The 26,782-nt window shown below is 50.7% G+C and overlaps 1 protein-coding gene across 2 annotated transcripts in view; it reads left to right on the plus strand.

Annotated features, from left to right (window-relative positions):
- LOC146800028 (uncharacterized) overlaps positions 1–26,782 on the plus strand; it is a 206,363-nt gene that overhangs the window by 141,426 nt on the left and 38,155 nt on the right. For both annotated transcript variants that reach the window (XM_085620930.1, XM_085620931.1), the window contains exon 5: positions 15,749–15,841. In XM_085620930.1, the coding sequence (XP_085477056.1) occupies positions 15,749–15,841 (93 nt within the window). The remainder of the gene's footprint in view (positions 1–15,748; positions 15,842–26,782) is intronic.

Below are 26,782 nucleotides of genomic sequence, written 5' to 3' on the forward strand. Positions count from 1 at the left end.
CTCATGTAAAGCGCTGTGATATATTCAGGGAGAGATTGCGCTACATAAAACTCAAATACATAGTATTAGCTTTATATGAGACGCTGAACGATCTTTGTGCACTTGGATTACACATACTGTTACCAGCACAGACAGTGCAGTCAGGCTCCTTCCCTCAGCCTGGTTAAAATGCTGAATCCGCCCTGCCGAGGCTGTGAGCAGCTTGTCCTCACGTCCGCACTCAGCAATAGAACTGTGTATGAAACAAGACCAGCGAGAACAGCAGTCAGTCACTGTTGGACCCGGCCTCGTGGCGTGGTCCCGAACCCTCCTAACCGACCCGACGGGGACAGCCCCCACCCTTCGGGGTCCCGCAGGATTGTACTTTGCCGCCCGCGCCAGCCTACGCGACCCGGCTTGCCCCGACATCAGCCCCAGCGAAGCCCCGACATCGAGGCACCAAGATCCGGCCAGGGGGTACCAAGTGGCCACTCCACCGATCCCGGAGGAGGGGAGTTTTGATGGGACCCCCAACCGTCCCTCAACGCCTGAGTTCAATCGCCCTCCGGCCCTCCTGGGCGCGGGCGCCTCTCCCGCTGGGTGTCTGGCCTCTCCCATCTCGGCTCCTCCGCCCCCCAGGCGCAAGGGTCCGGACATCAAAGGGGTCCAGACCTATATCTGGGGGCAGCCTCCCGCCAGGACGGCAGTTGTATCCTGGAGTCAAGAGCCCTGCTGATCGGATCGCGGCTGACCCTACGGAGAAAGACTCATTTCTTGGAACTTGGACCTCTGAGCCCTGCTGACTGCGTCGCGGCTCCCCCCTCTTGCTGAGAAGAAGACACTCCCGAACCATCGGAGCCCTGCTGACCTCGTCGCGGCTCGACCTCGCAGAAGGAAACCATCGGAGCCCTGCTGACCTCGTCGCGGCTCGACCTCGCAGAGGGAAACCATCGGAGCCCTGCTGACCTCGTCGCGGCTCGACCTCGCAGAGAGAAACCATCGGAGCCCTGCTGACCTCGTCGCGGCTCGACCTCGCCGCAGCAATCCCCCCTGAACCGTACGGAACCCCCCGGCTCGAGGATTGAGAGCTAGGCGCAGGGTGTCCAGTACCAGGCTAAGACTGTCCCGCTACCCCCTCCCAACCAGACTTTGAGACTCTTTTTGGATCTCTCGATCCACCTGTAAATATTGCCACCGAAATCTGCCGTGCTTACCGATAAAAATGTATAAGAATTGATACCCTGGTTGTGTCCCTTTGTGGTGGTGGGGTTGCTTGGCTGTTACGAAACTAGGAGAAGGACCTCGCCCAGGAGGCTTCTCAGCGGCGCTCGGCTACTCGCCTACGGAACGGTGCTCCTCGGGGTGGTCAGTCCGAAACCATCGGGCACCCGGAGGGCGCCCTTCTAACATTGGTGGCCAGCAGTGCGATCCGGGCCCGACGCAGTTCGTACAGCAAGTAACTCACCCACTACCTACCTAGACACAGGGTAACCATGAACGACCAGCAGACCACCCCAACCGCGGAGTTCCGACAAGAACGGTTGGAGGAATATACACATAAGGAACTAAAACAGTTTTGTAAAGACCAAGGCATCGCGACCACCGGATTAAACACAAAAGAGGACCTGCAGAAAGCCCTAAAGACCTGGGTAGAGTCCGAAGCGGCCTCCCCCCAAACCGAAGAAAACCCGGTGCCAAACGTACCCCGGCAACCAACCGCAGCCCCGGCAGAGGGGAGAACAACCAGCACGGAGACCGGCCTCTCCCCGGAGGAGATACGAGAACGGGAGAGGGCCAGGACCCACGAGTTAGAGCTCGCCCGGCTCCGCCTGGACGGCGAACTCCTACTAGCCGAAAAGAAGTTGGCCCTAGAGCAACTGCGGTTGCAAGAAGAAATAGAGGAGAAAAAGCGGCACCGAGAACTGGAGGAGAGGAGGCTAACCCTCGAGCATGAGCGAGGGCTTAAGGAACTCGAAATCAAGTCCAGAAATGGAGAAACCGGCACCCCCGGAAACCGAGACACACCCCCCGCCGGTCGAGGCGAAAGTACATATCCCCAAGGATGTCGTCAAAGAGTACTACAAGAACGACGACATCCAACAATGGTTTAAGGCCTACGAGGTAGCCATGACTGCCCATCAGGTGCCCCGGAAGGATTGGGGTGCCGGCCTATGGGGACGGTTCCTCAGCGAAGGCAGAGACACCCTGCTACAGCTCCCCAACGCAGTGATGACCTCCTATGACCATATGAAGGAGGCCCTGCTCACCCGCTATGGGCTCACCCCAGGGATGTACCGCCAACGCTTCCGGGACTGCAAGAAGCTCCCCGGTACCACCTGGGTGGAATACGTAGACTTTTTTAGCAGAGCCCTGGAAGGTTGGATCAAGGGCAGCAAGGTCACCTCCTACGAACAACTGTTCGACCTCATTGTATGGGAGCACCTCTCCAACAACTGCTTCATCGAGCTGAGACAGCACCTCCTCGACAGCAAGCTGACCGAGCCGCGGAAGCTCGCCGCCGAGGCCGATCGATGGGTAAACACCCGGGTCCCAAGAAACTCGATGGGGGAGTACCAACGGAACCCCACGGGGCCCCCCCGCCAGCGGGGTGGAGGAGGAGGAGGATCGAACAGGAACAGAGACTTTCCAGCGGGGCCACCCCGGAGTCCTCCCCGGGGACCGCCCTCCAACCGCACGTCCCCGTCCCTCGCACAAAAAGGGGCACCTCCAGCCCGACCAGGGCCTCGACCAACGGTAACGTGCTACAACTGCCAACAACCAGGGCACTATGCCAGTGACCCTGCCTGCCCCGTGAACCGACGGGCGGGGACCACCGGGCCACCCCCCCGCCAGTTGGCAGTCGCTGCCCTGGGGGAAGGGGGAGAAGAGGAAGAAAACTACGACGCCGGACCAACAGAGTGGGAACCCGCCGCCATGACATTAGTCTGCCTGGGCAGTCGGGAGATGGTACCCCGGGCTCCCATCCCGAGCAACACCCAGAAGTACCAACAGTGGGGGGGAGGAGCCTAGCGCTTGACCAAGATGGCCGCGTGAGCTCTGAGCTCCCGAGACCCTCGCGCCCTCCGTCGACTATCCTGTCTCTAATCCTGTCGGTATGCATGGCATCGTGTGGATGACCTGTCAGGGAGGCGATTGATGCTACCCGCGGTCGGATCGCCCACCGGGAACCGGACTTATGCCTGGCGGAAGATTGCGGCCTATCTCCGAGGGATGCCAGGAGCTAGAGTTGGCAGGATGCCCGACTTCTAGTTCAACAACGGCCAGGCGAGGTGTGAACTGTCGGACGGAGGTCCCCGTCCTTTCACTTTCGCTTTCTCTCCCTTTGTCAGCCCTGCCCCTGGAGAGCTCTTGGTGGCTTTATTACCCTATGGACGCTCTGCAGGCTACTCTGGTGGCCCACTGCAGAACTGATCACCCCTGATTCCTTTCATTGAGAGGGACCCGTCTTATCTGAACCGACCTGCTTGGTATCAACCATGTCGGGCAAAGCAGAGGTGGATCGGCTGAAGGCTAAGTCTACCAGGCGGGGAGCCTATACCCAAGTCAATAGTATGGACCGCTATGCTCTGCAGAAGGGATCACCGAGTGGGTCGAGCCAGTCGCCGGATACCCAGAAGGAGGCCTCGCCTTTGGCCCCGGAGCTCTCACTACAGGATGTCATGGGCGCGCTCGAAGGGATGCAGACCTCGATTGGGAGACAGTTTGATGCCCTGGCGCATAAGGTGGATGCCATCTTGGTGGATGTTAACCTGATCCGTGCGGACTTGGGCAAAACGAATGAACGGGTTAGGACCCTGGACCTCAAGACCACGGGCCTCACTGATGATGTCACGGAACTGCAGATCGAGGTTCGTAAGCTGAGGACCGAGAGTGATCTCGCCGCCCGCCGGCTGGAGGATTTTGAGAGCCGGGCCAGGCGCAACAACGTGCGCGTCATCGGGGTCCCGGAGTCCTCGGATGAGGCTTCGGTTGACCTGCTTGTCGAGGACTTGGTGCTTAATCATCTGAAGCCCAAGGGTCTTGGAAAGTTCTTTGCGGTTGAAAGGGCCCATAGAGTGCCGGGTGGGAGGCCCAAGGTGGGTGCCCCACCGAGGCCGATCGTCGCTCGGCTCTTTCATTTTCGAGATCGGGACGCTATCCTGCAAGCATCGAGGGTGACGGGCCCGGTCCCCTTCCAGAACGCGTCGGTGAATTTCTACCCGGACTTCACCCAGCAGGTGCAGAGGCAGAGACAGGGCTTTCTGGGGGTGAAGAGGCGGCTTCGGGAGAGGGATCTGAAGTATGCCATGCTCTTCCCTGCCAGACTACGTGTGGTGCACGAAGATCGGACATTTTTCTTTGACTCTCCTGTTATGGCCGATGAATGGCTGGACGCTTTGCCCCGACGACGGACGGGGGAGGACATTGCCGAGGATGGGGACAGTGGCCGGGATGGGCAGGGCTGATTTTTCGGAGCCGGTCTGACTCGATTTGGCTATATTTGAAGACTTGAATAGAGTGCAGTCAATGCGGAGGGCGGCGGGAGGACGAGGGGTGCTCTTTTCCTCCCTTAGGGTACTTTTTGTAGATTTTTGGGGTTTTTGTAGGGCGACAGGCACACTGCAAGTTGGGGGGGCTTTGTAAGCTGCCGCAGGGGTGCAGGGTGGGGGGGGGGGGGGTTTCTGGGATTTTGGGTTTGTTGTTGGGGGGTTTATTTCTGCAAGGCATGATGATTCTTTCCAGGACTGTTCCATGGTGGCTCTTCGGGAGTGGGGTGGGCCTCTTTACGTTTGAGGATGGGGGGTAGGGGTTTAAGTGTTATAAGCTGGAATGTTAATGGTTTGGGGGATCGCATTAAGCGTGGGATTGTTTTGCAATTCTTGAAACGGTCAATGCCGGATGTTGCCTTGCTGCAGGAGACGCACCTTATTGGTAATACGTGCTATGCTCTGAATAGGAAGGGTTATAAATTCATAGCACATTCGGGATTCTCCTCTGGGTCCAGGGGTGTGGGCATCCTAGTCAGAGCCTCGCTACCATTTGAGGTGGACTCCACCATTGTTGATAGGGGGAGGTTTGTGGCGGTGGCGGGGCGGTGGGAAGGAAGAACTTTGGTTTTAGTTTCGGTTTATGTCCCGCCGGCCCTGCAGGCCTCCACGTTCACAGATCTGGGTAGGGCCCTGCTGGATCTCCCGGGGGGTGTGCTTGTGGTGGGAGGTGATTTCAACGCTGTTGGCTCCGGCCTGCTGGATAGATACCCGCCCAGAGACACGGGGGGCTCAGAGGTGGCTCCCAGACTTCCTAAACACGCTTGGCCTGATAGACTGCTGGAGGCTCCGGCACCCCACACAGAGCCAATACACGTTCCACTCCGGGGCACATGGTAGTCTCTCCAGGATTGATTACCTACTCACTCTGGCTGCGCATGCCTCATTGATCTCCGAGGCGAGGCACATGGCGCGTGGTATATCTGACCATTCGCCAGTGTGGATCCGGCTGTATCTAGGTCGGGAGGGAGGAGGAAGGGTGGCCCCTATCAACCCGTGGTATTTCCGAGACCCCAAGATGCGCAGCGCGCTGGTAAAGACAGTAGATCATTTTTTCAAGGATAATCAGGGATCCGTGGACTCGGCAGTGTCGCTGTGGGAAGCATTTAAGACCGTGCTCCGAGGGGAAGCCCTCTCCCTAGTAGTAGCTGCCAAGCGGCGGAGAGATGGCGAGGTTCTGCAGGTTGAGGAGGAGATCGCGGCTCTGGAGGGAGCGCTGGAGGAGGAGGTTACAGAGTCCTCACTGCATGAGCTTTGCTTGAAGCAAGCGGAGTATAAGGACCTGGTGACGAACGCCGCTAAGACCCTCAGTAGGGAGCAGCAGGGCCGATTGTATGATGTTGGTGACAAGGCAGGGAAACTCCTGGCTTGGCTGGACAAAAAAGAACGGGTCAATAGAGTTGTGCCAGAGTTGACGGGAGAGAGGGGAGAGGCGATTGTGGAACCTGAGAGGATTGTACAGTGTTTCTCGGACTATTTCTGTAGGGTTTATGCCTCAGTGTCGGATAGGCCGCCCGAGGACTCGTCTGACCTCCTCCGTGATATCGAGTTGCCCTGTCTCTCCGACATAGATAGGGAAGATCTAGATGGTGACATAACGGTTGACGAGGTGGCGGGGGCTATCCGCGCGTTAAACTCGGGTAAGGCCTCGGGACCGAACGGTTTGCCGGTCGATTTGTACAAGCTATTTCCGGATAGGGTCGCCCCTCACCTGCGCGCCATGTTTATGGAGGCGCGGGGGAGTGGGACCCTCCCGTTGGACCAGCGACTGGCGACGATCGTGGTTATACACAAAGAGGGCAAACCCCGAGATAAGTGCGCCTCATATAGGCCTATCTCACTTCTTAACGCAGAGCCGAAAATTCTGGCTACAATCCTGGCGACCCGATTGATTAGGGTACTCGGTGACTTGGTCCACCCGGATCAATCCGGCTTCATCCCGCACCGAAACACAGCGTTAAATCTTCGGCGCCTTCATGGTGTAATCGCCAGGGCGTACACACTGCGTGAACCAGCTATTGTGGCGTCTCTTGACGCCACGATGGCATTCGACATGGTGGAATGGGCATATTTGTGGGCCGTGCTGACCAAGTTCGGCTTTGGCCACGGTTTTGTGAGTTGGGTGAGGTTGCTGTATGAGGGGCCACTTGCGAGTGTGGTGGTGAATGGTCGGGCGTCGACTCCGTTTCAGCTCGGGAGGGGTACCCGGCAGGGTTGTCCCCTGTCGCCTTTGTTGTTCGCCCTCGAGCCGCTGGCTGCGTGGATACGTTGGCACCCGGATATACGGGGCCTTAGATGGTCGCCTGAACACGAGGACCGTATTTCGCTCTATGCCGATGATATCCTGCTGTATCTTGCCTCACCCAAGAAATCACTTATAGTGGTCTGTGACGTACTCACATCTTTTGGTAGGAACTCGGGTCTTGTTATCAACTGGAGTAAATCATATTTGTATGTTTAGTGGCGAGGTTCCCCCGATCCCTAGAACATGTTCGATACAGGTCGCTCAGCAGGGCTTCGTGTATTTGGGGATCTTTATCTCCATGGACTCTGCTGTGCGATATGAGAAGAACCTGCTCCCCCCCCCTGGCACGCCTGAGGCGGGATGTTGAAGGCTGGCGGAGGCTGCCGCTCTCCCTCGTTGGGCGTGCGGCCCTGTTCAAAATGATGTCGCTTCCCCGCTTCCTCTACGCACTGCAGAATACTTTGGACTGGGTTCCGGCCAAATACTTTCGGGAGGTCGAAGGCCTCCAACGAACGTTGATTTGGGATGGGCGGCCGCGAATAGCTATTGCAAAGTTGACGCTTCCATGGTACGACGGGGGCATTGCGCTCCCAGACATCCGACGGTACTATTGGGCCACCCAGCTGAGTGCGATTAATCATGGGTTTTATGGCCCTGCCCTCAGCCCTGGGTATGCCATGGACAGGTGGTTGCTGCGTGGTGGTAACTATTACAGGGCGTTGTATTCGCGGTCCTTGGACTCGTCCCTCACGGGGCCCACTGCTGTGGCGGTGCGAGTGTGGAAGATGGCAACTGACTCGCTGGGCTGGAAGGATAGGCTCACCCTCGCTACCCCGCTATTTGAATCTGAGAGACTGGGTAGGCTTTGGCACACAAAAGGCTTTGACAAATGGGACTTGATCGGCATCTCCAGGGTCGGAGATGTCCTGATTAAGGGGAGGGTGAAGTCCTTTGAAGAGTTGCAGAAGGAGTATGAGCTGGGGCCATCTGAGTTTTTCCGCTATATTCAGGTGCGTCACGCCCTCCGATCAGTCCTCATAGAGGGTGAGAAGGTGCCTGAATCCTCTCCTTTGGAGGACCGGGTCCTTGATGGCCATATGCCCGAGAGCACGATCTCGCTCATCTATAAGAAACTGATCAACGTCCGGGCGGATATGCTTCTGGGGTTGAGGGACCAGTGGGCTAGGGATGGCCTCGAGTTGGATGACGAGGATTGGCAGTCTGCTGTTTCCTCTCCTAAGGAGGTTGCGATCCCGTCGCGTCTGAGGCTGGTGCAGCTTAAAATACTGCATCGAGTGTATGTGACGGGGCCAAGGCTGGTTCACATGGGATTCTCGGAGGACGGCCTATGCAGGAGGGGTTGTGGTATGGTGGGTACTTTCCTGCATATCATTTGGGAATGTGGTGTCATCACGGAATTTTGGAGGAGAGTCCATGCAGTGATGGGGGAGGTGACGGGCATTGCTATGCAGCCGGAAGCGCGGTGTTGTCTACTGAATGTCTGGGGGCCCACTGATCATAATGCGGCGCAGACCCAATGGGTGACTCTGGGCAACATGGTCGCTAAGAGAGATATCGCGCGATTGTGGGGCTCTGCGGGGCCCCCCACATTGACTGCGTGGAAAGAAAATATGGACTGGAGTATGTTCAGGGAAAAGACGGTCTATTGCGCTAGAGGCCGCCCCCGGACGTGGCACGCCATATGGGGGCGGTGGAATCAATACAGGGGGGAATATGTCTTGCCCCGGATCTGGATCCTCCCGAGGAACAGCTTTCCTCCTAACCTTCTCTCCAGCCCAGTATGGTTTATGGACTTTTTGGCCTCTACAGTCCCTCTTCTTCCTCTTTACTTTGTACTGTAACTGTTAGATGAGTGGGGTCCGGCCTCCCCTGGGGGGGCTCATCATGGGCTTTCAGTGTTCTTGCCTTGCTGGGGTTTGTTGTGCGTTTTTGTGTTTAATTAAAATTGAACCTTTGCACTTCTCCTTTCATGGTACTGGGGACGCATCTCTGTTTCTATATATCGATGCTGCCGAACCTCCAGGTTGTCGGCTGAACAGCTGTGTCCTGACTTTTGAAAAAAAAGGTTTAAAAAAAAAAAAAAAGTACCAACAGTGGGTCACCATTAATGGACGCCGGGCCGAAGCCCTCCGAGACACCGGAGCCAGCGTGACAGCCGTCCGCTGCCACTTGGTGACCCCTGAACAGATCTTGCCTAACGTACTGTGCCCCGTCCGGTCGGCAGACAACACAGAGCTTGTGCCAGATGGCCCGGATTCCCTTCGAGTGGGGTGGAGTGTCGGGCATGCTGAAGGTCATCGTCTGCGACGACGCCCCCGTGGACTGCCTCCTCGGGAACGACCTGGAAAGTTCCCCCTGGGCCCACGTTGAGCGCCGAGAGCATCTGGGGATGCTGGGACTGCCCGAATGGGTCTGCGCAACCGCCCGGGCCATCCAACCAAGCGTCGAGGCTCCCCCCGAAGAGCAGGAATGGCCCGAACCACCAGCCCCCTCCGTCGAAGAAGAAACAGACACCGAGGCCGGGCCGCCAGAACCCGCCCCGGACGAGGTCGCCGCACTCGGCGACCTCCCCGAACTCGCTCAATGGCGCCAAGAAGGTGGCCCCCACACGGAAGCAGTTCCGCCAAGAACACAAGACCTGCCCCTCCCTCGAAGGAACCAGACAGCAAGCAGCCGCCCAGGCCACCGGAGACCAGGCGGGGACCCACTGGGTCTATTGGGACAACGACCTCCTCTACAGCGAGCAGAAGACCGCGGAATTGGGGGCCAGCCGCGTGCTGGTGGTCCCCCTCAGGTTCCGGGACTTCCTACTCAATCTGGCGCATGATGTGCCCCTCGCCGGGCACCTGGGGCAGGACAAAACATACAGCCGCCTAATGACCCACTTCTACTTGCCCCCGAATGCGGAAGGACGTGGACAATCATTGCCGGACCTGCCCGACCTGCCAAGCCAGCGGGAAGAGCGGAGGAAGGGTCAAAGCCCCTCTCCAGCCCTTCCCCGTAGTCGACACCCCGTTCGAGCGAGTGGGGATCGACATCGTGGGGCCCCTGGACCCCCGAACCTCCCAGGGGCATCGCTTCATCCTCGGCCTGGTCGACCATGCCACCCGATACCCCGAGGCCATCCCTCTCCGGACAGTGACGGCCCCCGTGGTGGGCCGGGCCTTGATGGGAATCTTCTCCCGAGTAGGATTCCCCCGGGAGGTTGTGAGCGACCGAGGCACCAACTTTATCTCGAAGTATATGCGGTCCCTGTGGCAACAATGCGGGGTCACCTACAAATTCACCACCCCGTACCACCCCCAGGGGAACGATCTAGTTGAACGATTCAACCGAACATTGAAAGGGATGATCAAAGGCCTGGAGGAGCCCCTGAGATGGAAGTGGGACGTCCTGCTGCCCTGCCTCCTGTTTGCCTATCGGGAGGTCCCGAAAAAATCTCTGGGGTTCAGCCCCTTCAAACTCTTGTACAGACACCCTGTCCGAGGCCCTCTCAGCCTGGTCAAAGAAGGCTGGGAGACCACCATCCAAGATGCTCCCCCGGACGTCTACCGGTACCTCCTGACCCTGCGAAACCAGACACGGAAATTCAGGGAACTGGCCAAAGCCAACCTCGAGGCCAGCCAGGAAGAGATGAAACGCTGGTATGACCAGAACGCCTCCTCCATCGAGTTCAAGCCCGGCCAGCAGGTCTGGGTCATGTTGCCCGTCGACCCCTGTGCCCTCCAAGACAAGTGGACCGGGCCCTTCAAGGTGGTCGAGAAGAAAAGCCCCGTCACTTACCTGGTCGACCTGGAATCCCCCAGGAACCCTCTCCGGGTCCTCCACGCCAACAGACTCAAACCACACTTTGCCCGAACCGAACTTGGTCTGTTGATGGCTACGGACGATGGGGCCGAGGACGACTCCGAGCCCCTACCCGACCTCCTGAAAACCTCCGAAAAGGACGGCTCCGTGGAAGGAGTCATCCTCTCTGCTACCCTGACTCCCGATCAGCGCGAGACTGTCAAGGACTGCTGCACCGCTTCGCTGCTCTCTTCTCCCTCACTCCCGGAGTCACCCGATGGTGCGTCCACGACGTCGACACCGGGGACAGCCCCCCTGTGCGACACCGAGCCTACCGGGTCCCCGAGCGAGTGCGGGCCTGCATCCACGCCGAGGTCACCAAGATGTTGGCCCTGGGGGTCATCGAGCCCTCCGACAGCCCCTGGGCCAGCCCGGTGGTCCTGGTGCCGAAAGCTGCTGCCCCCGGCGCCACCCCAGAGCTCCGGATTTATGTGGACTATCGGGGACTGAATGCAGTCACCAAAAACGATGCCCATCCCATTCCTCGGGCAGATGAACTGATTGACCGCCTAGGGGTAGCCCGCTACCTTAGCACCTTCGACCTCACCGCCGGATACTGGCAGATCGGGCTCACCCCCAGCGCCCAGGAGCGTTCCGCTTTCTCCACACCCGATGGCCATTACCACTTCTGCGTGATGCCCTTCGGCATGAAAAATGCCCCGGCGACCTTCCAGAGGCTAGTAAATAAGGTACTGGCCGGCCTAGAAGCGTTCAGCGCCGCCTACCTGGACGATATTGCGGTGTTCAGCAGCCACTGGGCCGAGCACCTGAGGCACCTCGGGGAGGTCCTGACCGCCCTCCAAAGGGCCGGACTTACCATAAAAGCCAGCAAGTGTCAGATAGGCCAAGGGTCCGTAACCTATCTGGGACATCAAGTGGGGAGCGGCCATGTGGCTCTCCTCCAGCCAAAGATCGACGCCATCGTGGCCTGGGAGCCCCCAACCACTCAAACAGCCGTGAGGTCCTTCCTGGGACTCACTGGCTATTATCGGCGGTTCATCCAGAACTATGGAAGCATTGTGGGCCCCCTCACGGAGCTCACATCAAAGAAGCAGCCCAAGAAGGTGCACTGGATGCCCCGCTGTCAGGCGGCCTTCGAGACCCTTAAGACAGCAATGTGTACCGCTCCCGTGCTGAAGGCCCCCGACTACAGCAAGGAGTTTGTAGTGCAGACGGATGCCTCAGAGTACGGAATCGGGGCTGTCTTGTCCCAGGTAAACCCTGAGGGGGTTGACCAGCCGGTGGCCTTCATCAGCCGGCGCCTGCTGCCCAGGGAGCAGAGATGGAGCACCATCGATCTGGAGGCCTTCGCCGTGGTGTGGGCCCTCAAGAAGCTCCAGCCCTACCTCTTTGGCACCCACTTTTGGGTCCAAACCGACCACCGACCCTTGCGGTGGTTGATGCAGATGAGAGGCGAGAACCCGAAATTGTTGCGATGGTCTATCTCTCTGCAGGGGATGGACTTCACTGTAGATCATCGGCCCGGCAACGACCACGCCAACGCAGACGGCCTGTCCCGCTTCTTCCGCCTCGGCGAGGAAAACCCCCAAGACGATGGGTGACTCTCCCTGCCTTCCGCTGGGGGGGACGCCTGTTGGACCCGGCCTCGTGTCGTGGTCCCGAACCTTCCTACCCGACCCGACGGGGACAGCCCCCACCCTTCGGGGTCCCGCAGGATTGTACTTTGCCGCCCGCGCCAGCCTACGCGACCCGGCTCGCCCGACATCAGCCCCAGCGAAGCCCCGACATCGAGGCACCAAGATCCGGCCAGGGGGTACCAAGTGGCCACTCCACCGATCCCGAAGGAGGGGAGTTTCGATGGGACCCCCAACCGTCCCTCAACGCCTGGGTTCAATCGCCCTCCGGCCCTCCTGGGCGCGGGCGCCTCTCCCGCTGGGTGTCTGGCCTCTCCCATCTCGGCTCCTCTGCCCCCCAGGCGCAAGGGTCCGGACATCAAAGGGGTCCAGACCTATATCTGGGGCAGCCCCCCGCCAGGACGGCAGTTGTATCCTGGAGGCAAGAGCCCTGCTGATCGGATCGCGGCTGACCCTACGGAGAAAGACTCATTTCTTGGAACTTGGACCTCTGAGCCCTGCTGACTGCGTCGCGGCTCCCCCCTCTTGCTGAGAAGAAGACACTCTCGAACCATCGGAGCCCTGCTGACCTCGTCGCGGCTCGACCTCGCAGAGAGAAACCATCAGAGCCCTGCTGACCTCGTCGCGGCTCGACCTCGCAGAGAGAAACCATCGGAGCCCTGCTGACCTCGTCGCGGCTCGACCTCGCCGCAGCAATCCCCCCTGAACCGTACGGAACCCCCCGGCTCGATGATTGAGAGCTAGGCGCAGGGTGTTACGAAACTAGGAGAAGGACCTCGCCCAGGAGGCTTCTCAGCGGCGCTCGGCTACTCGCCTACGGAACGGTGCTCCTCGGGGTGGTCAGTCCGATACCATCAGGCAGCCGGAGGGCGCCCTTCTAACAGTCACATTCAGCGGGATTAGCAATAGGAACTGTCAGTCTCCAGGGCAGGGGCCGTCTCTCATGACAGTCCCCATCGCTAATCCTTTGCCTTGCCTGCCCTCCCCCAAACTCCTCCCTGATCAACACTGCTCTGGAGAACCGAGGTATCCTCCTGTTTATTTATTTACTGCTGAAGATAGCAACGTCCCAGCAAGTGCCACGAAGTTTAAACTAGAACCCCAGCCTGCACGGCAGCACAAACGCACCTTTTTTCAGAGTCCTCGTGTGAAATAAGTGACTGTACAACAACCTCCGTACCACTCTACCCCTTGTCGATACCGCCCCGCCTCAGCATTTTCCCCCTTCTAGACAGCTGTACGCTCCCCCTGTCGGGACCTTGATCACTTCTGCCAATACTGTCTTACTGTAGTTTCCCGCCCTCCTGCACGCGATTACCCCACCTCCTCCCGCCCCACGGAAGTTTTTATCCTCCTTCCGACCCTCGCAGCACCTCCGAGAGGTCCCAAAAGGCTGGAGCGAGGAGAGGCTGCCCGTGCAAGCCACAATAAAACCAGACTTCAGAAACATGATCCCCACTACACACCCCCTGTAGATAAGAAAATGCCTCATGACCGCCGAAAGGCAGACGATCCAGTCCGGATGGGCCGGACGAAAAGGAGAAAGGGCAGTGACCAAGAATCATTTTTAATGGGAAGTCAGCATTTAGCATAAATGCTGACGCGGCCCAATGAAAATGATGGGCGGGGCTTCAAGTCCCCTTCTGAAATCTCCTCATCTACAATATATCTCGCCAGAACAAGCAGCGCATGCGCTGCAACACCTAGGTGAGACCTAAAAAGTGGCCAGTCTTCTGCAACATCCATAGGCTAGACACCACTTAGGAAAAGACCGCTTTACACTCTATGCACAGCATGTATATCTACAGCCACACATTCCTCGTACAAAAAATTACTCTTACCCTTTAAGCACATCTTTGTGTGAAGCCAATGACCATGAGCATTGCTGCAAGAGGTAGAGTCACAGTACCTCCTGACTCTAGAAGAATTCTTCCAACAAAAACAACTTGCACACATCTGGACCCAACACTAGATGGCAGTATGCACATCATGTGCATTTTACTGCACTACATGCCACAAACAGATGGGTAAGTTCCATTTTCCTTCCTGCTGCAGAGGAGTTATGTTGGTAGATGTCAAGGTATGCTATTTTGTGATCCTTAACATCCTTTTACATTGGTTCTAAAACCTATTTATTTACTAGCAAAAGTTCTGAAAAAAATGTTCTTTAATCTGCATCATTTATCCACATTTCCTTACATGTTTTTATCTGTGGTGACCTACCCCAATCCACCCTCACTTAACAGTGGCTGGGTTCATGACCAAGGTAGATCGCTCCATGACTTAAAGGCTCTCTATGCACCCCGTGAACAATTTTATTACTGGCATTTGTGAAATTTGGGGGCAGAGGTACGACCGCTTTTTTGCGGTTGCAAACGGGAATTCGGCCCGTTTGCGACTGCAAAATTGGCCAGCCCCGTGTACAAACCATATTTTGCGACTCGCTAACCTATTAGCGACTTGCAAAATACGGTTTGCTACTCGCTATTAGGAAGGGGCGTGCCAAGGGTGTCCCTTCCTAATAGCGAGTCTGACTGCAATGTATGATTGTTTGACCGCAAACACTCTCAGTTTACCACAGTTTTCAAAAGGGTGGTAAGCCACTTGCAAATGGGAAAGGGTGCGAAAATATTTTTTAACCTGGGACCACTGCCTGCCCTTAAAAAATATAAACTGAAAAGTTAATTTTTCTTTTTTTAAATGCATCCCGTTTTCCTTTAAGGGCAAACGGGCTGCATTTAAAAAAAGAAAAGAAAAAAAAAACTCACTGAGTGCTAGCCATTCCTAATGGAGTCGAAAATTGTGCTTGCCTCATGAATATTGATGAGGCATGCAATTTGCGACCCGATTGGGAATCTCAGACAGTGTTGTCCTTCACAGACTCTCACAATCCAGCCCTTCTTTCAGTCTGCATATCTAGGTCTCATTCCTGCTAGACTGGACAAACTGAAGATGTCCAAGTCTGCTACAGTGTTTGTGTCTGTTCAGTCGTGAGTCGTGGGTCTCTTTTCTAACAGTGGTGAGAAGCTTGATAATTCCTGTGCATTGGATGTTGTAGTTTTAGTATCTTGAACACATGGTCTTCTGAAATGAGACAATGAAGAGGAAGAGGATTCTTTTTAAGACCCTGCTGCCAGTAAATAGGGCTCTCTATCATTCTGGTGCTGCTTTTCTTAGAGCAAGGATAGGTTTTCATGTTCCATCCAGACGCCTGCACTCAACCAACCTCTTTTTGGGCAAAATTCCAAAAATCCAGCGGTCCAGGACGGGAGGCAGGTCCTTTTCATTTTTAGGACTTTCATTCTGAAAAAACTCCCTTTAGAGTTACAGAATATTTCCGCCACCTCCCAGTCCCGTAAGAAATTGAAAACTTGGCCTTTTAATCAAAACTAAGAGTGAGGTCCCTCAGTTAACTTCACACCTCGGATGCATAGCGCCAGGACACTCACCGGAGTAACAGAGTGCTATATGAATGACGTTTAAATACATTACATATTATTCAATCTGTCTTACAGGTGATCCAGTTGCTGTTTCTGGGATGAGACAAAATACTACAGACAACAGAACACCTTTCCAGCAGGAGACTGGGGATGAAAGAAGCAGTCCGGGTGAGTTGTCTTTGTTAATTGTTGGTTGAGGGAGGAGAGAGCAGGAGATTAACTTGTCATTTATTTGTGTTTAAAAGGGAGAATCCTAGCTAGGAAACAACCCAGCACTGAAAAACCTGTGCAAACAAACATGAATTCTGATCACTTCTAACGACAACTACAAAATGTATGTGAACTGTGCATTTGAGCTAAAAAACTAGAAGTGATGTATGGATTTTTGGAGGGACACCGCATCCTCAACATATAAAGTTTTCACATTTTATAGTATGAGGGCTCCTATATTTCACATGAAGTGTAATGTGACTGCAGGTCACCATCTCTAGTATCCATATTTTAAATATACACTTGTGTGACTTGTCATGCTATGTCATTTTTTTTTACATTAATCCTACGTTGACTCAAGGCCACAGAATGTGAGGGTGAGAAGTAGACAGATGAACACAAAGGCCAGTTTAGGACTGAGGGCTCAAACTGTTGTAATGGTGCATGTGTTTCAGCTGAACCACTAGCTGTGCTTGGCTGTTGCTGAGCGTACGAGTTGTAAATTTCCTTCTGTGTATCTTGGTGTGCATCTCCTGTAGCGTTAAGGATTGTGGTGGGAAAGGGAGTATCAGTCATCCGTTAGTGAACTCCTGACTATACTAACCCCTCTTTATCCTTTATCTTTATCCTTTATCTGTAGCAAGCACAGGCAAAACCACAGCTGTAAAATCATTTCTCTATGTGCAGCACCGTAAAGTTAGTACTACCCTACATCTCCAAAGCCCCACCAAATAACAATAACACAAATACTACAGCTCTCATTTTATGTGCTACACCACAGCTTATTTTTTTAATAGTTAGAATCTATTTCATTAAAACCATGTAAACGGTATGTTCGAGGCATGTGAGCTGTAGATCACATGCTTTGCATATTCCTGCCATCTAGTGTTGGTTCCGGATATTTGCAAGTTTTTTTTTCCTGAAGTCTTTCTAGTCACGTGGTAGGTGACTCCTCCTTTCGGTGATAGCTTGCATGGGCATCGACCCCATTATTAGATTGTTTTTTTTCCCGCCATCGTGTTCGGAAGTGAATTGCGGCGCTCCGGTTCGACTCCGTTTCTCTGGTTCCCCTCGGTGCTCAATCCACTACCCTCTTCGGTATTGTTATTCGATCGCGTGACTATCCAAACTGATAGATGCCTCTGATAAAAGAGTAGCTGGGCAGGCTGACAATCACTGGCGTATTGCCAACACCCAGGCTCTTTTAGCAAGATATTACAGAGCACTATGATGAATTGGAAAAATTGCTCCAATTCTTACCAGATGAACACAAGGCTAAGGTGCAGGACTAAATTCAGGAAGGTAAACTCCTGTCCAATACTTCCATTATGTGTACTTTAGACACAGCTGACACTGCCACTCACACTGTTAACAACCGTGTTCTACTAAGAAGGCATGCCTGGCTCATAATTTCAGGGTTTAAACCCGAAGTCCAGGCCTCTATTTTAAACCTACCCTTTGACAAGGAACACCTATTTGGACCTATGTTAGACACTTCTTTCGAGAAGATGAAAAAAGACAGACATTGCTAAATCCATGGGAGCTTTGCATTTCCCTTACATAGGGGTTCCTTTTGCCGCTCCTTTTACGGGGGGGCTCCAAGAGCATATCAACAGACAACACCTCTACTTCGTATAGAGGTAACAATCAATCACCCTCTTCAAGAGGTTACTTTCGAGGAGGATTTCTAGGCAATAATGGCAAGGGAAGAGGTAAGAGTAACACATCCCATATTTTCCCCGCAACAAACAAACCGTGACATGCCTCCTCTCCCCCCCCCCCCCCCCCCCCAGATCATTCCACACCTGTCGTGGGATGCCTCACAATTTCTTCCCGTCTGCAATACAATAACTTCAGACAAATGGGTCCTAGAAATGATCCAATCCGGTTATTGCCTGGAGCTTACCGACAATCCTCCAAAAATTCCTCCGCGTTCACACAAATTGTCACCAGAACATCTACACCTCCTCAAAAAAGAGGTTCAATCCCTTCTGCAAAAGGGAACTATAGAGCCTCTATCTCAATATCAAAGGTCCGGCGTGTACTCCCTATATTTTCTGATGGCCAAAATGGATGGCTCTCTCAGGCCTATACTGGACCTCAGAGTTTAACCTATATGTTCGCTCAGATCACTTTTACATGGTGACACTTCAACAAGTGCTCCCACTTTTACAGCAAGGCGGTACTTCATGTCTACTCTGGACTTAAAGGACGCATACTTCCATTTTCCAAGACATCCCGCGCATCGCAAATATCTCAGGTTTGTGGTAGCAGGACAACACTATCAGTTCAAAGTGCTTGAATTCAGAGTCACTACTGCTCCCAGAGTATTCACCAAATGTCTGGCAGTAGTCGCAGCTCACCTAGGAAGACAACCTATTCATGTCTTCCCATACTTGAACGACTGGCTGATCACGGCCGGTTCTCACACAAAGTGTCTTCAGCACACTCAGATAAGACTGCAGTTACTGCACTATCTGGGGTTCACAATAAATCTGTTGAAGTCCCATCTCCAACCCTCCAACATGCAATCTTACTTGGGAGCCACTCTCGATACACAACGCTCTGGCCTGTCCCAATGCAGCCAGTATCTGCAATATTCAGGCTCTAATTTCACACTTTCAACCCGACTAGTCATTACCAGCTCTGGTATTTATGCAGCTTCTGGGAATTATGGCGTGCTGTATTATCATAGTTCCCTTTGCGAGACTTCAAATGCGTCCCCTTCAGGAATGCTTAGCACGTCAGTGGAATCAGTCTCTGGGTCAATTGTCAGATCTAGTGTTGGTGGACTGGCGCACCCATCGTCTCTGCAGTGGTGGAATCCAGAAAATAACTATCCAAAGGGCAGCCCTTCATCGACCCAGTTCCACAGACAGTGCTAACAGCAGACGCATCGCTCACTGGTTTGGGAGCTCCTCTCCAAAGTCACACAATTCAAGGCATGTGGAGTCAAACGCAAAAGTGACTTCACTTAAATCATCTAGAGTTGCTAGCAGTAATTCTAGCGCTCCAAGCCTTCCAGGTTCACCTTGTAGGCAAAGCTGTCCTCATATGCACCGATAACATGACAGCCCTGTATTACATACAGAAACGGGGGGGGGGGGGGAGACACTCTCCAACTGTCAGGCCTTGCACATGCCATTTGGAGGTGGGCCATACATCACAAGATTTATCTCCTAGCGGAACACCTCCCAGGAGGAAACAATCAGATCACAGATCAGCTCAACAGGCAAAAACAACAGATTCACAAGTGGGAACTTCATCCTCCCGTTCTTTCAAATGTGGAGCTTCCCAGACATGGATTTGTTCGCCACACATCAAAATGCCCAAACGTCGCCTCCAAGTATCGACACCCATTATTCAAAGGCAGTGCACTATCGATGAACTGGTCAGAGATATTTGCCTATGCTTTTCCGCCTCTCCCACTCATTCCACTAGTGGTTCAGAAGCTCAGGTAAACGTCCCTCGCACCAATCCTGGTAGCTCCCACATGGGCCCGTCAACCCTGGTTCACTACCCTGTTGGAACTCTCATTGGTTCCTCATCAAAAACTACATCTCACATTCCGTCTCCTCGCGCAGAGCAATGGAGAGAAGACCTCCAAATCCCAAACATCTCAACTTGCGATCTGGCACCTGAAATCCTAGAGTTTGGTTATCTGAATCTACCACCAGACTGTATGACATCATTAAAGAGGCCAGAAGACCTACTACAAGAGGTTGCTATGCAGCAAAATGGAAGCTGTTTGTTATATATTGTAATAACAACCATATCGACCCCTTAGATGCTTCCGTTCAAAACATTATTTATTTCTTTTACAGCAAACCGGATTAGCGTACACATCCATACGCTGACATTTTGCTGCGATAGCTGCGTACCTCCAAAATAGACCGCATCGGTCCTTTTTCAGAGTACCTGTTATTAAGGTTTTATGGAAGGACTCAAGAGTTATTCCACCCAGACTTCCACCTGCCCCAGCGTGTAATCCTAATTATTGTCCTTACCAGACTAATGGGTCCACCCTTCGAGCCATTGCATAAGTGTGAACTGCAATTTCTCGCTTGAAAAGTTGGATTCCTCATTGCCATTACATCACTGAGGACAGTGGGTGAGCTACAGGCACTAATCATAGAAGACCCATTCTTCCAAGTACAACACAACAAAGTGGTTCTTTGCACTAACCCCAAATTCCTACCTAAAGCGGTATCTGACTTCCACATTAACCAATCTGTTGAGTTGCCTGTATTTTTTCCTCAACCAGATTCAGTGGCAGAACGAGCTCTACACACCTTAGATGTTAAACGAGCATTGCTCTATTACATAGGAAGGACAAAATCATTTTGTAAAACAAAACAACTCTTTGTGGCTTTTGCTTCTCTACACAAAGGCAGTCCCATTTCTAAATCTGGTATTGCTCGGTGGATAGTTAAAAGTATTCAAACATGCTATGCAAAAGCAAAGATGACTTTACCAGTTCCCCCTTGAGCGCATTCTACCCGCAAACTAAGGGCTTCAAATGGCGTTGTTAGGAAACCTTCCCATAGCGGATATCTGTAAGGCTGCAACATGGTCTACACAACACACATTTACAAAACACTATTGTGTAGATGTGTTAGCCAGAAGACAAGCGAATGTAGGCCAGGCAGTTCTTCGAACACTTTTTCAAACTACTGCAACAACTACAGGTTAGCCACCGCTTTGGGAGACTACTGTGGTATAGTCCAAGCAAAGCATAGGATTTACACCTCACATGCCTCAAACGGAAAATGCTACTTACCCAGTAAGCATCTGTTCTTGGAATGTAGAGCTGTAGATTCACATGCACCCACCTGCCTCCCCAGACACCTGTACCCTTTGCAGTAATACTTACTTAGATACATACGCATGGACATCTCTATTCTACTCTTACTAACTCCATTCTCACCCTCTGCGGGAAAACAATCTAGCAATGGAGTCGATGCCCATGTGCACTATCACGGAAAGGAGGAGCCACCTACCTCGTAACTGGAAAGACTTCTTCGAAGAAAAACAACTTGCAAACATCTGAACCCAACACTAGATGGCAGGAGTATGCAAAGAATGTGAATCTAATGCTCTACATGCCAAGAACAGATGCTTACTGGGTAAGTAGCATTTTCCTTTCATTTCATAAAACTAGCAGTGAGCAGATTTTTAAATTCCCCATCTTAGGAGAATATTGCACCAAAAGAAATATAAACGTTTCTGTACTTTGGCCAAGACTGACTTATTAACGTCATCAATTTAATCCCTGCTGTTGGACGTAACAACTCAACATGAATGGGACATCAGGCTGCAATGATTTATGTTCCTTCTCCCACTGAAAACAAGAAAAGATCTTGTGGCTGAGCAAAGGTCATTGTTTTTCCCTCCTTTCATTCAAGTGATAGCTGGAAGACTCAATTTTTGTTACTGTGACATGTCGTCTTTTGCTGCTCACTGATGGTGTGGCCTTGTGAAGGAAAAAAAACCTAGCTTTGTGAGCTTACAAGGGATGCAGCTGAACTCTAGTCTTGCAGTAAGGCAGGAATATTTTTGGTGTGCAGAGCAACAACCCCTTTTTTTGTAAAATACGTTGTTGGCTAGTCAAACGAATCCACATGTATTGTGAGCTGTACAGTCAGGCTTTGCTATACCTATAATAAACATTCTTCATATACTTCCATGTCATGTGCATCCAAAAAACGATAAACTGAAAATTAAGTTCCACATATCATTAGACCAAGCTACTTTCTTTGCTGCTTCTCCTTCTAATACATTAATACTTCAATTTAGCCTCATTAAATGAAGAGTACTCTAATTATAGATACAGCATCATCCGGTATCAAAACAATGAAAATATGTAAAGCAAAAACAACTTATTAATTCACCGCTTTTTATTGCTATTAGGACTCCCTCACATTTCTTACTTTTGTCTTACCAAAACTTAAATTTAGGCCTTAAGCTCATTTCACAAACATTTAATTGCTGCTGTTGAAAAATCGACATTTCAGATACTTCCTATTTAGTTCCTTAGTTATCCAACATATAGTTAAGACCTTAATTGAAAGTAGGATTTATATTGATTTATGTCGATTACATTCCACATTCATAAATTCCCCTTTGCTCAGTCATATTACGTAGATATCCTTACAGTCCTCTGTTGCGTAATTCTTACAAACAACCCTGGTCTCTTTCACCAGATACAACAGAGACCCTTTTAGAGAAAGTGTTTCATAGTACAACACTTGTAGACCTTAAACCATGTGTGAACGAAGGCCTACCCACAACCAAATAGCGTCAAAGGCGTTCTAGTTTGCTAGCCTTAGATTTCTAGCTGGGACCTCTAAATATGATTTTCTTTTATGTCAAAATGTAGTTTTGCATTCAGGAGCAACTTGGCAGATCTGTAGGTAAGACTGGGTGTGATCTTGCCATTAGGTATTGTAATGGGGGGGTTACAGAACTATCCCCATATATTCTGTTGAAGGAGCATAAATCTTTCTATTTGCACAGACTTTAGAAAGTCAAACCTAGCAATAGTGTAACGGAGTGCTGTACCATGGTGGGAGCAATGCAAACTGGGAGGAAGGAGATTTAGAATGGAGTAGTTTTTTAATTTATCCATAATGATTTCCCATCAAGTTCCGTAACCCCCTGGCTCGTACAACTCCCTGCTCTCGCTCCAGGTCAATGCAGGTTTTTGAAATAATTGTTTTATTTTCAATTTGCCAGATGGTGTACCCCATCAAATGTGCCTGATCTTTCCTCCATAGGCTATACGACTTTTGCAATACAGCGAAAAAGAAATCTGTCACTTTTGTGCTAGAATACCCTAACGTCTAAACTCCAAATAAGATCCTATGTCTTGAGAGAGCACATTATGCACTTCTCTTCACCTGCAAGTCTCATTGAATATTGTTGATTTATTGAGACCGGTGCTATCAGTGCTTACAAAGCGTGTTTTATTAAATAGTATCTGGTGCTCTGTACATACATTTTGGTGAAGTTCAGTAACATAAACAATACATAGAGAAAGTCATACAAATATTTGATGAAAGAAGATAAAGACAAGTACAAGCTCTGTACCAAGGAGTGTCATTAGAAAAAATCCTGGATGTTAGTGGGTTTAACGATAGTGGGCAGGTGTTGTTTTAGGTGTCTGAAATGGAAGCCATGCTCGGAGTGTGCGAGGGGGGCCAAGAGGAGTACTTCACCTGGGCCACAGCATGTCTGTTAAGAGGTCTATATGATAGAGAGGAAATAGATGTATTACTATTAACTGATACCCAATTGAGTGAGACTACAGCACCTGAATTAAATAAAGTACTACCGGCGGAAAGCTATAGGATTCTAAACCAAAACCTCCAAAATCAAAGAGTTGGGAAGGAGTAGAGGTTATACTGAAAAATGAGTTAAAGGTGACATGTTCAATAAATTCTTCTTATAAAATCAGTTGACAATCTACTATTTTATGTAGTCGTGCATAATTGTATTTAATTTTATTGATTTATCGCCCTCCTGTTCAAAAGGGCATATTTAATGAAGAGCTTTTTGAGGTGGTAAGTGTGAACCCCCTCCTTGTGCCCACTTTCTAGCATTAGGTGATTTTAACTTATGGATAGCTTGCCTGAATGAGGACCATGGGGTGGCGCAATATCATGGGCGTTTATACGCTCTTAATTTACAACAACATATTACAGCGCCCACTCATAGAAAAGGCCACGCTAGTGATCACCTCTGTTTCTTAGAGGTCCTTATACAAAACCATAAGGTCATTGTTAATGGACAGAATATCTTATCTTTTTTTAATTAATTGATTGGTTCCAGTTTAGCAAGGATCGGGCCTAGAGGGTACCACACATCAACGTAGTTTTATATGTATGTTTCGCAGTCCTAATCAATTGCTTTAGAATAGTTAAAAATTAAACCGCTTAAGTACTACCCATTCAATGCACATGTGTGGCCTACTGTCCAGTGATCAGCCATGCCCGATTCAGCCAATAGATCCAAAAGGATGAACTGATGGGCTGCACCTTCATCAGGCATGCAGTTGACGTCATTGAAAATTTTAAGAGCAGATCCATGCGGTTACTTGAGAGACAAACTGCTCCATGTGAATTACCTGAGTTGGGGAAGAATCTCTTAACCAGAGTGCCGCCTTCTATATGAGGCTTTCAGCTTGTCTCGGACAAATTGCCCCATGGTCCACTCAACTTGTGCCCCATAGCATAACAGTGGCCAAATGCAGGCATCAAAGGATGTTATTGCAAACGTAGACCACCACATTTAGTATCAACGCTGAAGATTCCTTTCTTCAAGCTCATAATTTTGTTTCCCGTAGAATTGTAATGAATTTTCCAACTCAAACTATACGAAAAACTAACTTAATTTCTAAAATATCAGCCATTCATGTAACTCTTACCTCATCTAACTCACCATTCAATTCTCTGGTATTGCTTTGTTCTAATCAGGTAATCTTCTTCTCTTCTTTCTCACCTCTTACCATCAACATTGCTAAATCCACTATGCTATCGATAAAAACGGATTCTCTTCTCGATCTCTTCTTTGGCTGCATCTTGCATGCTGTAGATGTGATTGCTCCAATCTTGAGCAACGTTATGATCCTCTCTTGTCAGCAGATTGCACTTCTCACATCTTGGAACTATCATTAGTTAACCCACTGCCAAAGAAACTAGATGACCACCTAGAGTTATTAACTACCATCCCAATTCACTGCTTCTATTTGTGGCTGAACTACCTGAAAGGATAGTCCAGTGCAAGATCACTGAATTCATCCAGATTGACCAAGGACGGTGTAGTTGGTAGCACCAACGAACCAGGTTGATAATATTCCAAGTGGCCTACTCTTGCTTGATCGGTTTCCCCCCCTTTTGATACTGTCTCATGCGACTCCAGCTGTCAGATTGCATGAATTGTTACGCATAAAGCCTTCAAACAGCTTACTTCATGTTTAGCAAAAGGAACAAATGATGGCCGAAATGTTGAACAATGCAAACCTTCTCCCCCAGCCACAAAGATCTGGGTTTAACCCATCGTTCTTTTGCTCACCACGACACCCCAGTTTGGACCCAGCCATATGAAACCTCAAAATCGGTCCTAGGATGCTTGGTTCAAGTCCAAGGAGGACTGGCCCTGGCATTTCGGGCTGGACTATTCCAATTGGGTGCAGGGTCAAGACTGATTTGCATATGGCTGGGTCCAAACTGGAATGGCATGGGGAGCAAAAAACAATGGATTTAGGCCCAGATCTCAGTACTGGGGTGAATGTATGACATTGTTCTGCATTTTGTTCATCAATTGTTGTTTTTACTTCATGTTTAGACAACTGTTGTTAAACACTCTATCTGCCACATGTTTTGTCCTCATTTCAGTTTATGCCATGTGGAGTCCTCCAAATATGTTTAATTTTTTTATTTCATCGCTTGTCAATCTTATTAGATGATTCGGCTTAGAATTCATAACTTGCAATGACGACACACAGACTAATCTTCATACGACCCTAGATCCTGCTCACACGTAATCCAACTTCTCTGCTTGCGGATTAAAACGTGTAAATGGATGAACTAAAACTGACTAAAGCTTAACTCGTATGGAACAGAAATTTTGATCTCTGAAGGCAATTCAACAATAGTCCGAAATTGTCAAACTCTTCATAAGGTACCATTCTTCACTGACTCTGTGCCATTCTTCCGTTCTTTTTCTAAAAGTGCGCTTTATTCAGAGGCTCCACCAAGGCAGCAGATATTTCTCATATGTTACTGCTATACTCTGGCATTCACTCACTTGATACTCAGAGCTACAGCCACTCACGTGTCCTTTAGGGAACTAATCAAAGCCTAGCTTTTTAGGCACTAGCTGGCTTATTCTGTTATCCCCTATCCCATAGCACCAACATACAGTAACTGGCAATTGCACATTCTACAAGTCCTAAAATAAATTTTATATAATAAGTGTTTGTCAATAAAAAAAACTGAGTAGCAATATCTTTTCACAATTCCTGCACTAGCACCATCAAGTAACCCAACTACTTCACCATAGATCATGGTTTTATATTTGTTTGTGTTTCTTTTTAGGCATTCTTGCTCAACATACAGACCGCGTGCCATAATGTGGGCCTTACACTGTATTCCACATGGCACATGAAGCATCTCCATTGTCTGGTAAACCACTATAAAAAAAATATATAATCAATACTTAAATAGTAAATAAAACAACTATACTATAAAGATTCATAATTAATACAACTCTAAGGGTGTTTCATCCCAATTAACAGGATTTTAATCTATGCCTGTTTACATGCAGTTGTTTGCAGCAGGCACATTACTCACTGACCTAGCTCTGGGTAGCAGGTGGGAGAACGTCTTCGCCACAGATTGCTCAAGAATGCCCCAAAATTGCTGCATTCCCTGCATTTTTGTCAGGACCGAAGTGGCTTGTAGGACACATGCAGAGCTGGCCAGCAGGCATAAGCCCTCCAAAAGGTTTCGTCTGAAGCTTCTTATTCTCAAATCATGTCTCCAGTTAATATGCATTCACATGTTTTAGTATTGGTATTTATTGCTCAGCACCATGCACTGATATCTCATTCCTGAGACATTGATAGGACTCTCACAGTATTTGCACACCAAGGAGCCCCGACAAATGCTATCTGTTCTTCACCAGACGTACTGATAACCCACTATTGAAACATTTGTAGACCTTTAATAACACACATCTTTGTTTGCAATGCACACAGCAACCTAGCTATCAAACTGGATTTCTGAACGTATGTAGCTCTAAATACTGCACTTCTGCAATTTCCAAGCACTGTAAATGGCAGATGTTACTGTTACCCATTTTATGTTACTCCGTTTACCATCTTGGAAGGATGGTAGG

Source organism: Triturus cristatus, chromosome 8, assembly GCF_964204655.1.
Source record: "Triturus cristatus chromosome 8, aTriCri1.1, whole genome shotgun sequence".
NCBI lineage: Eukaryota > Metazoa > Chordata > Amphibia > Caudata > Salamandridae > Triturus > Triturus cristatus.